The following is a 12218-nucleotide window of genomic DNA, read 5'->3' on the forward strand; positions in this document are numbered from 1 at the left end:
TACTTCATTTATGTTTTCATTTTGTAGATTAGACACCTTTCATATCCTTCCCTTTCACTCTTTTTGTTTTGTCAAATTTTATTTCTCTATTTTTTAATAAAATCTAAACAACATTTGGCTGATAATTTTTTTTTTAATCTTTTCAGGCTATTCAGTTTTCAAGACAGTAGAATTTATTGGGCAGAAGTAGCACACCACCAGCATATGAAATGCCTATAGAAAAACAGGATGTGCATCATTTGTGCATCCAGTAACATATAGTGCACATAGTTACAACACTAGTGAGTATACAGGTAGTTAAGGGGGTAGTAGATGTTTCTTCAGTCTGAGATTTGTGACAACATTATTATTATTATGAGGCATTTGATACCACAACAAAACCTCCTACCTAAGGAGCATTATATGCCTAGAATAAGAGCCCAAGATCCCAAATGAGAATCTGGTATGTTTTGGTATATATTATATACATACAGTCATATAATGTAAAAGATAATCTAAAACTTTTTTTTTTTCTTTAGAAAGAATAATCTTAAAGCTCTTAAAACCCAATACCCTGTATACCTTGAGCTCAAAAAATGGCCTCATATCTGCAGGCAGGCATGACTGGCACACCCTATGATGAGAGCTGAGGAGGTTTGTGGTTGACTGTCTTCAGTCCTTGACTTGCTGCTGTCCCAGTGAAAGAGGCACGAATTGCATTTTGCACTTTCCCAGAGGCCAGCAGAGAACAGTAGGATGCCGCTTAACTGCTGTCCACATGCATGCCTGGCAGCCATACTTCTCTTCCTCTATAAAATCTCATGCTGATGCCTCTTCAGAGAAGGTGCTAAATTATTGCTGACTATTTCACATCCCTTCTCCATATTTTCTTTGGAATCACAATACTACAGCTTCTTACTGATAGCCCCTGTGTGACTTCCTCTACCCAATTCACTGATTTTCAGACAATGTTGTATATGGATATTCAGAAACTACATTAACAAGAAAAGAAGATATACGTGGTTAGTTTTTAAGGTTTAAAATTATTTAGGTAAATAACCAGTTAAAAATTTAAACACAGAAATCTGAACTTAGAAACGTTTCAGAATGAGATTCATGCAACCATACCATATGCTTTTATGTACTTAATAAATTCATGAGTATATTTAGAATGTTGCTGTGAACAGTGTATCCCCACAGTAAGTCCTTTTAGCTCCTATCTCAGAAAGAGGAAAGTTAAGAATAAAAACAATGTTCACAATAGATTAACTGATTACTATGCATTGTTTTCTGCAAGATTCTCTTACAGAGCATTTTAGCTGGTATCTTTCAAATCTGAACTAATACACAAAATCTCTGAATAGTATCCTTTTCCCTGCCTTCTTTTAAATTGCTGTCATAAGTGCATTCTTCAGAAGAGCTGGCGTTTTACCTGGTTCATCATACAAAATAGCTTTTGTCTTTTTCTTAGAGTTATTAGCAGGTGTAACTGGACCTCTGTCAGCCAAGGTTAAAGTGAAGGTGTTCAGAAGTTATTTAAGGTGCCCAGTGCTTTCAAGACTGAGATGAGCAAGGGACACCTCATTTGAGTTTTGCTGTTTTATTTGTCCCCTTACATAACAATACAAGTATTTAACGTTTATATTGCATCTCTTTTCAACAAGCTTCTGGGCACTTTTTGAAATTTTGTGTTATCAACATCCTACAGATGGGCTTTAAACCCAGGCAACTGAACTGATTTCCCTGTGGTCATACCATGCAGCACTGGCAGAGCTGGGAGTAGTGCCTTTGAATCTGGGCTTTACTGATAAAAGAGCATCTTTTTTCTTCCCTGCTTCTTGTTTTTCTTTCTCATTCTCCTCATCTGGTCCTAGACACACGTACACACACGCACTCTGGTCACATCAAATTCCTTTACATGCCTCAGTGGTGTTGTCATGTTTCATCTCCTTTTCACCTCTTTGTGCTCTTGCTCTGTTTCACCTCTCCAGCTCACATGATTCTTCCTCCTCACAACATGAGCTCATGTTAGTCTCTCCCATTTTAAATATCCAAATACACAAAACTCCTTTCGGTCCCTCTTGTCTCTCCAGCTACAACTATTTCCCTTTCAAATGTGAGCATATTGAAGGCTCAGATGCATTTGCTGTGTGGAGTTTCTCTCCCCACTGTGGACCTTTTAAAACCTTTTCCAAGGTCTTTAGTCTCCTCTTCTTTGCCAGGTATAGGAGTGAGAACATCATCTTCACAATCTGTAATAATACAACACAATTGCATTTCTCTTTTGAAATCTTGTCCTCCTTTGGTTTTTGTTACTGTGTCCTCAGTGGTTCTCCTCCTAACTTCTTACTTCACTGTTTCCTTCAAGGATCTGCTTCATTTTCCTGCCAGGTTAGTGAAAACCTTCTAAATGCCTCTGTACTTGATTTACCTTCTCTTTCTTCTATTACTTCTGTCTAGTCATCACCTGCAAATATAGTTGTAATTGCCACATTTTTGTTGGTATCTCTCAGATCTATCTTGCTATATATGGCATCATTTCTTTTACTTCATGCCCTTACATGACCTTGACAAATAAAAGTTTGCTCAGCATAAGGCTTAATTATTTTGTTGCTGAATGGAAGACTGAAAGCTTCTGCTCACTCTAGAGGGAGGGAGGGAGGGAGGGTGGAGAAAGGGGTTCTTACTCCTTTTTACCACATGACCAAGAACCTGAAAAAACAAAAGAACAGGCTGAGACCTCTCAGTCATTTAGGAGAGAACATTTCCTGTGACAGGCTAAGATGATGTAGGGACTAGGGTAAACTAGTGGGTGTAAAAGAGATGCAGGGAGAAGCTGAGGTACAGAGCAGTTTTTGCAGTCAATTAAGAGAGGAAGAGACTGAGGGGACAGAGAAGATAGAGAGAGGAACATAAAACATTCAGTAAATAAACATTGAGATGAATATGAAAGTGGGTCATAAAGAAAGAAATAGACGAAAAGTTACAAGGACATGGCAAGACCAAGTTTAAAGAACAGATGTATCTGATATTTGTTCTGTTCATTAATATGGATGCCGTCACCATTTATCACAATATAGCATCTGTCTACAGTTTTAAAATGTGCTATTTTCTGTTGAACCTGTGCAAGTGTATAGATATTGCTGATTCTACTTCATCTGCTTGTTTATGTATCAAAGTTCATCATCATGTGAGGACTGCTTGCCTCTATGACAATTAATTCTTTAGCTAAAATAAAACTCCAAGGTTAACTACAAAAGAGAAAAGATTTTCTGTCTACAGAAACGTTAAAGAACATTGTAATAGGTGAACCAAAGGGAGCATTTAAGACGATGTATATGTACTTCAAGCATTATATGAAATGTTTGACTATTGGCATGAGGGTTTCTGTTGGTCCAGAATCAGAAAAACTGTGTCATATCTTTATGGGGTCATACACCCTGGTTCATTCTGTCTCATAACTGACTAAGTAACACAAAGGTAAATTGATTTTGGAAGATCCAACATTGTCTAGAATAAGGAAGAGATAATTTGCAATTCACAAATCAAAAATGTATTGACCTTTTGCCTATTACAGTGCTACCTCTCTGAAGGGTGCTCAGTAGTAAACTATTAACACTACGGGTGTTTCAGGTGGTTGCTTCTGTAATCTTCCCTTGTAAAATGTGCGTGACAGTGCCTGCCTAACTATAGCTTTGTCTGGAAACTAGTCCTTTATCTCCCTGACACCATGATAATTATCTGCCCATGACTATTGCACGGATGTGAAATAGTACTTTGGTTCTCTGTGGCTGGGGGACATAGCAGAAAGAAAGGACAGAAAGGCAGAAAGCTTCCCAGTGGATGGATTCTCTAGCTTTCCTCCCCTGGAGGGCATCAGTTAGAATGTGGAAAGGTACAGGCCTTTGGGCTCACTTAATGTCTCTTGTGTTTCTCATTCTTTCTTTTACTTTTCCATTCCTTACCTTCCAAATAAAAAGCCTGTTACTTAGTTTTAATGCCTTTTTTTTTTAGAGCAAAAGCTTTTAAAAAGTTCTAATTAAGGGAATAGAGGGTAAAAAAATGCTGCTCATTTTGGAGTATGATTACTAGTTTTAAGTAATCTTGTGTTATTTAGTAATTTTATGTTGAACTTGCTGGGATGAAGAAAAAGGTTGTGAATTTGTTGTTCTTTTCAGCAGTTCTTTATGATGCTAAAAATATGCTCGATCTGAGCTATGTTAAATTAGTTTCCGTGAAGGTCAATTAAATACTCTTAATTCCTTCTAAATTAACAACTAATGGAAAGAACATAAGCCCAAATCCTGACTTGGGCTTATTCTTTTGAAACCCACAGAAGAACTTACAGCGTTTGTCTATGCATATGTTTATTCTAACAAAAGTCCCATTTGCAATGCCAGTGTAACTAGAACGGATGAAACTGACAATAGCCAGCTTGCTTTAACAGGCTTTGCACTATTTGCAGAATTTATGCGAAACCCATGTGTGGATGCCGGGTTGATCCCTCCTTTGGTGCAGCTGTTAAACTGCAAAGACCAGGAAGTATTGCTTCAAACAGGACGTGCCCTGGGCAATATATGCTACGATAGCCGTGAGTGTTGAAATATGCCATATCTTGTAGCTGCTCTTGTAGGAGGGGGGGAATGTTTTAGTGTTTTGTACGTTATGTACCAGAGGGGTAGTTTTTGCCTTTTCTTGCTTTTTATTTACCATGTGACTTTCTGAGTGTATGGCACAATTGGATGTCACATTTGCATTGTGCTTTTGTGACATAGAGACTAAAAAAACCTGTTTGGATATGGTGATACAACTGAATGTAAAAACAGAAAAGAGTTGTGATCCTGGGTTTGTTTTTAATTGAACATAATGAATGAGGTTTTCAGAAAGCAGGTGCTACATACACAGAGGCCTGAATACTTAATTCTTCCTCAAAGAGAATATCTCAGAAGGGAACAGAGTCAGAAGCAAATATTCATATTCCACCAGTCTCAAAGCTGTGCAGAGCTACACATATGGCCGAAATGATGCCTGAGCTGTGTTGCTGATTCTCAAATGCTTGTGTGGACAGTCAACTGCTCCAATATTACATATTGGTATTTTTGGTTGCCAGGGGTTATGGGGCAGGGAGGAGGTTGGTAAGGTTTTTTTTTAGCTTTTTGTGGGCACAGTAATGTACTGCCAACCGAGTTTTGAAATGCGATTGTGACTCCATGCGCTGATTACGTGCATGGATTTGTCATTTGCAAAACCAAAGCCATGGCTGCAGTGATTTGAAAATGCAGCCTCATTATCCATTATTTTTATAAAAGCCAGGGCACAATAAATATGGTACAAAAGCAGAGACACCAGGAACATCTTTCTATGTACATGAAGGAATTAGAAGCCTATGGGTGTCTGCAGATGGGAAGTGTAAAAGCATTTTGTTATCTTCAGATTTAGTACCTTATTTCATATGGCAAGAATTTTTCTTTGTACTATGTGTTGCATTTACTGAAGTTGTGGTGTTAAGAAAACTGTTGAAAAAAATGGATTATTGGTAGCCTTTCTCTTTGCTACTTTTTTAATCCAAATTTGTAAATTTACATTTTATATTGTTTTAAATCACCTTGCCTTTGACCTCAGGGAAGTTAATCAGATTTTCCATGCTGGCATTTCTATTTACAGACAACTACTGCTTGAGGATGTTAATGTATAATTCTTTCATTTAGGATTTTCTTTAAGGTGACTAATCAACTGAACAGCTGCTTCCCCATGGAAACTTCAAGTAGAAGCTGTTGAGCTTTATATAACATAATTTATTTACTGTATTTTATTTCAGGATCATACATGATATAAAGGTTTTTATTTCATATAAGCAAAATGTACAGAACTATTCGTGTCATTGTTGTTCAACCCACATTTTTTCATGAAATAAAATAAGGAAACACAAAAAGTATTTTTGTAGTATCAGGCGTTATAGACTGCTGCAGGCTGTTATAGTTCAGGATTCATCCAGTACAGAAGATCTGTATTACATGCCCAGGATTGCCCTTCTGTGGAGCAAAGCTGGCACTGATCAAATCTACAGTAGGCAGTGGAGTGTTCTATATGCTATGTGTTGCTGTGCTCCTGTGGGAGGACAGTCACTAGCTTCCCTGTGTATTTGAATAAGATTAATGTAAAGTGTAATAAAATGTCACAAAAATCAAGATTAGCATCTTGGATTTGAGTAGAAGAGGCTATTTACAGTGTTTTATCACATCCTCCCTATCTGACTTTATATTATCTTAATGTGCAATGATTATGTAGTTACATACCCTATCCTAAATTCTTATTTAGGACAAATACTTACAAAATGCTTATCACTATGAAATTTAATACATTTTCATTTATGACTATTATTTTTTCCTAACAAAAAGCTTTCAAGTAAAACAAAGGTATGGAGGCCAATAGTTCTAGTAAAAAATGTTGTGTATTCACAGTCTTTTTCTTTTCAATTGAGATAAAAGCATACCTCTTCTGACAATTGGGACTCATATAGGAACTTGAAATACATCAGTAACTATGTTTTACCATATATATGAGTGTTTTTTCACTCCTACTGCCCATGTAAATATAACATGCTGTAAAGAAAAAGGTCTTTAAGTTCTAAATTGATGTTAAGCTGAAACTCTGAAATCAAGACCATACTGAATGGCTCATAGCAACATTTCTATTTATTGAAAGCCCCAATTATCCTGTATTTCATCCCAGCAAGCGTGCATCACCTCGTTTAGAGAGAGTGTGTGTGAAAAGCTGTTAATCAGGTCTCTATTTTTGAGAGAAGTCTGCATGGTTCAGGATGAAAGCTGTGGGACAAATGGCTTTTCCTCCAGGGAAAGCCCCTTAAAAGTGCTATGGCAGAGGAAAAGGATGGTCTGAATTTTTTTCTTCATGAAAATGGCAGTGGTTTCTTGGTATTCACAGATTCCAGAGCTGCTGCATGAAGGCAAGACTATTGCCACATAAGTTCAGGAGGGCATACTCCTGGAACACAGCTGCCATGGAAAGATAATTCATGGCTAAGTCATAGTGCTGGAAGAGGATTAGTACCTTCCATGAGGTAAAAGGGCAATTACACACTTGCTGGCCAGAGACCTTACTGAACAGACTTATCTTCTCACAGAAAACAGGAAATGAAAACCTCCTGAGTTACTGATAGATTTTCAGTTCTCTATTGAGTTTGAGGTACATATGCACAGTCTTATTGTCTGGGTCCTCATCAGTGTTGGCCCCCTGAAATAATACTGGATTGCCTGTTTGAGCATAGAAGAAAATAGAGAGAATTAAATGCATTTCCTAAACAGCTGAAGAGTTAAAAATAGGTCAAATTTGTCCCAAGCAGCCTTGAGAGCATCCTTTTTGAAACATTTATGTTATGAAGAGATCTGCTTTAGGAGTCTCTGAGCATCAAGAATACAGGCAAATACAATTGCAAAGCAGAGTATAAGGAACCTTTGTTAGTACTGATGGGGCTTTTAGTTCCCCCATCCTTCCTCTTGTATGCAAAGATGAAAGAAACAATTGAGGCAGCCAAAAAGATTTTAAGTCAGAAGCAATGAATTTAACTAACCAACAGCATGCAGACTGCTCAGTGCTGCCGTACAACTTGAGAACAGATACATTACTGCATGTTCCTGTACAGCCTCTAATTGTTCTACACACTTTAGTAAATGCCACATACACCTCAGCCCCCAAATCTTCGTCAAAGCAGAAAGTGCAAAGCAAGGAAATGGAGACGTGATCTCTCCTGCTCTTCCTCCTGCATTCTCCCCCACTATATCTACAGTGTCGTGGTTTAAACCCAGTCAGGTAACTTGTTCACTCACTCCCAGTGAGTGGTGCCGAGCTGACAACAATCGAGGTCCGTGTCCGTCTCCCCCCCCCCCGCACCGGGGCTCTCCCCTTCCCCGCTCCCGGAGGAACAAGGAGGAGGATCGAGAGAGTGCAACTCCTACGGGTTGAGACAAGAACAGTCCAGCAACAAATCACCACCGCTACTATCAACTGCAACAATGATAAGGGAAAATAACAAGGGAAGAGAATACGATACCACCGGCCAAGAAAGCGAGTTCCACCCGGAAGCCCCGTGTCCTTCCGGGTAACTCCCAGTTACCCCTCACCCCGGGCATGACGTGCTGTGGTATGGAATACCTCCCCGGCCAGCCTGGGTCAGGTGCCCCGTCTCTGCTTCCTCACAGCTTCCCCTCCTCCCTGGCAGAGCATGAGCCTCACAGAGTCCTTGGTCAGGGTAAACATCACTTAGCAACAACCGACAACATCGGCTTCACCAACACTGTTCTCAAACTAGAAGTCAAAACACAGCACTGCACCAGTTAACACAAAGGAAAAACATGACTGCTACTGCTGAACCCAGGACATTATCCACCCCTTATTCCATACAATTCACGTCATGCTCAGATCCCACATTTTCAATACACCATCGCTCTCCCACATATATACATCCATATACATACAGACCAAGAGGAAAAGATCATTTTCTTAGTGCATGGACCAATCCCTATAATGCTGCCGAGTCCATTCGGTCCATGATGTTCCAAGTTCATTCTCTGTTGGGATGATGGCTGGAGGGAAGTCAGGGCCAGTCCCTGGTGACCTGGAGACATCTAGTTGATGGGCTATAAAAGTATTACACAGCAGGCAACAGTATACAATTGAGTTCACTGGCTGTTTTCCCTAAAATCAAATCCCCTTGAGGTATACATCGGACTTCCCCATCTTCCCGCATTACCCACCAAGTATATCCAGGTCCCTGAGCAAAAGCAATCCCACGAGTGGGTTTGCCTTTACCTGATGCAGGAATAACCCAGACTGTCTTCCCCAGCAAATTCTTCATATGCACCACGGGAAGTTTGTCCCCCTCTACAATATGTAAAAGTTCTGACTGGGCTGGGCCAGCCCTGTTGGCAGATCCTCTGGTGTTGACCAACCAGGTGGCCTTTGGTAAGTGTGTATCCCAATGCTTGAAAGTTCCCCCACCCATCGCTCTCAGTGTAGTTTTTAACAGCCCATTGTACCGTTTGATTTTCCCAGAGGCTGGTGCATGGTAGGGGATGTGATATACCCACTCAATGCCATGCTCTTTGGCCCAAATATCTATAAGGTTATTCCGGAAATGAGTCCCATTGTCTGACTCGGTTCTCTCTGGGGTGCCGTGTCGCCACAAAATCTGTTTCTCAAGGCCCAGGATGGTGTTCCGGGCAGTGGCATGGGGCACAGCATGTGTTTCCAGCCACCCGGTGGTTGCTTCCACCATGGTAAGCACATGGCGCTTGCCTTGGTGGGTTGGTGGCCGTGTGATATAGTCAATCTGCCAGGCCTCCCCATATTTATACTTCAACCATCATCCTCCATACCAAAGAGGCTTTAACCGCTTGGCTTGTTTAATTGCAGCACATGTTTCACACTCATGAATAACCTGGGCAATAGTGTCCATTGTTAAGTCCACCCCTCGGTCACGGGCCCATCTATATGTTGCATCTCTGCCCTGATGGCCTGAAGTGTCATGGGCCCACCGGGCCAAAAATAATTCACCTTTATGTTGCCAATCTAAGTCCATCTGAGCCACTTCAATCTTAGCCGCTTTATCCGCTTGTTGGTTGTTCTGGTGTTCCTCAGTGGCCCGACTCTTGGGTACATGGGCATGTACATGACGTACCTTCACCACCAGGTTCTGCACCCGGGCAGCAATATCTTTCCACAGTGCAGCAGCCCAGATGGGTTTACCTCTGCGTTGCCAGTTGCTCTGCTTCCATTGCTTCAACCACCCCCACAGGGCATTTGCCACCATCCATGAGTCAGTATAGAGATAAAGTACTGGCCACTTTTCTCGTTCAGCAATGTCCAGGGCCAGCTGGATGGCTTTCACCTCGGCAAATTGACTCGATTCACCCTCTCCTTCAGCAGTTTCTGCAACTTGTCGTCCAGGACTCCATACAGCTGCCTTCCATCTCCGATGCTTTCCCACAATACGGCAAGAGCCATCAGTAAACAAGGCATACTGCTTTTCACTTTCTGACAGTTTATTATATGGTGGGGCCTCTTCAGCGCGCACCACCTCCTCCTCTGGTGACATTCCGAAATCTTTGCCCTCTGGCCAGTCCATGATGACTTCTAGAATGCCTGGACGACTGGGATTTCCTATTCGAGTTCGTTGTGTAATTAGTGCAGCCCATTTACTCCATGTAGCATCAGTTGCATGATGTGTAGAGGAGACCCTGCCTTTGAACATCCAGCCCAGCACGGGCAGCCGGGGTGCCAGGAGGAGCTGTGCTTCAGTGCCAATCACTTCCGAAGCAGCTCGAACCCCTTCATAGGCTGCCAGTATCTCTTTCTCAGTTGGGGTATAGCTGGCCTCAGATCCTTTATATCCCCGACTCCAAAAGCCGAGGGGTCAACCTTGAGTCTCCCCTGGAGCTTTCTGCCAGAGGCTCCAGGTAGGACCGTTCTCCCCAGCTGCAGTGTACAGCACATTTTTTACATCTGGCCCGGTCCGGACTGGTCCAAGGGCTACTGCATGAACTATCTCGCGTTTAATTTGCTCAAAGGCTTGTTGCTGCTCAGGGCCCCATTTAAAATCATTCTTCTTCCGGGTCACGTGATAGAGAGGGCTTACAATCGAACTGTAATTTGGGATGTGCATTCTCCAGAACCCCACTGCACCCAAGAAAGCTTGCGTTTCTTTCTTATTAGTTGGTGGAGACATTGCTGTTATCTTGTTGATCACATCTGTGGGGATCTGTCTACGTCCATCTTGCCATTTTATTCCCAAAAACTGAAACTCCTGTGCAGGTCCCTTGACCTTACTCCGTTTTATGGCAAAACCGGCTTTCAGCAGGATTTGGATTATTTTCCTCCCTTTCTCAAAGACTTCTTCCGCTGTATCGCCCCACACAATAATGTCATCAATGTATTGCAGGTGTTCTGGAGCTTGCCCCTGTTCCAGTGCAGTCTGGATCAGTCAATGGCAAATGGTAGGGCTGTGTTTCCACCCCTGGGGCAGTCGGTTCCAAGTGAACTGGACACCCCTCCAAGTAAAAGCAAACTGTGGCCTGCACTCTGCTGCCAAAGGAATTGAGAAAAATGCATTGGCAATATCAATTGTGGCATACCACTTGGCTGCCTTTGACTCTAGTTCATACTGAAGTTCTAGCATGTCCGGTACGGCAGCACTCAATGGTGGTGTGACTTCATTCAGGCCACGATAGTCTACTGTTAGTCTCCATTCTCAAGCTAGAAATCAAAACACAGCACTGCACCAGTTAACACAAAGGAAAAACATGACTGCTACTGCTGAACCCAGGACATACAGCCTGTACCAAATACAGCTGCTTGTACTTCCGTATCCCCAGACAACGGATTCCTCAGCCTCACTCAGGACAGAATTTTGTCTGAACTGTGTTACTAGATGCGAAGCTCCTAGCCCACTCATTCCTTTTAACCACCACTTATGTTCTTACAATCAAAGCTAAATTCTTAGGCATTGTCCAGTCAGAGCATAAGAACGATCCTTCTGGCTGCTCCACCACTCATTATCCAGGAATCAAACTATAGCTACTCTTCTACTTTCTTTCCAATCATGTTGCCTCCTCTCCCCCTGACCCCCTCCCTGCCATCCTCCCGAGTGCTGTTTCTTTAGTGAGTTTGTTCATTTACAGATGTTACAGACTAATAGGACATACCTCCAAAACTGTTCTAAGTTTCCCCTGCATCTTGGTTCCACATACAAATTTCTATTGTTCAGGAAAGGTTATGTTTAACATAACATGGCTCTTGCTACAAAAAACAATGTCTTAAACCAGACCAGATTGGTTAATTCTGCTGTAGATAAAGCCTTAAAATTATTTGCTACTATCAGCTCAGGTAGTTGGGATATTAAGTTAAAGAACAACATTATACAAATTGCAGCTTGCAATCACTTCATGAGCAACCTGATGGTTAGTACATGCCTCAGCTCTCTGCTGGCTTCTTTCCCAGTAGACTGGGAAGACGGTGGTGACTTGAATCGTGGCAGATTGGGTGCTAGGGGGACAGGGAAACTCAGACCACAGTTTTCAAATCAGGCCTGCCTTCTTGCAAGACCAACATGAGAATGAAGGAGAAAGACAAAACCTGTCTGTAGCTAGGTCTCTGTCCTGCTCTGACACCTCACACACTAATGTGGTTTGTCGAGATGAAAGATCGGGCCAACCAGATAAATT

General features: G+C 41.7%; 1 protein-coding gene across 5 annotated transcripts in view; it reads left to right on the top strand.

Annotated features, from left to right (window-relative positions):
• Positions 1-12218, top strand: part of RAP1GDS1 (Rap1 GTPase-GDP dissociation stimulator 1) — a 101913-nt gene that overhangs the window by 51741 nt on the left and 37954 nt on the right. For all 5 annotated transcript variants that reach the window (XM_061477639.1, XM_061477657.1, XM_061477648.1 and 2 more), the window contains one exon: positions 4445-4570. In XM_061477639.1, coding sequence (XP_061333623.1) covers positions 4445-4570 — 126 coding nt within the window. The remainder of the gene's footprint in view (positions 1-4444; positions 4571-12218) is intronic.

This window comes from Pezoporus flaviventris, unplaced genomic scaffold, assembly GCF_033815535.1.
Source record: "Pezoporus flaviventris isolate CSIRO_AGI_PZ_B2104156 unplaced genomic scaffold, CSIRO_AGI_Pfla_v1 ptg000002l, whole genome shotgun sequence".
Lineage (NCBI taxonomy): Eukaryota > Metazoa > Chordata > Aves > Psittaciformes > Psittacidae > Pezoporus > Pezoporus flaviventris.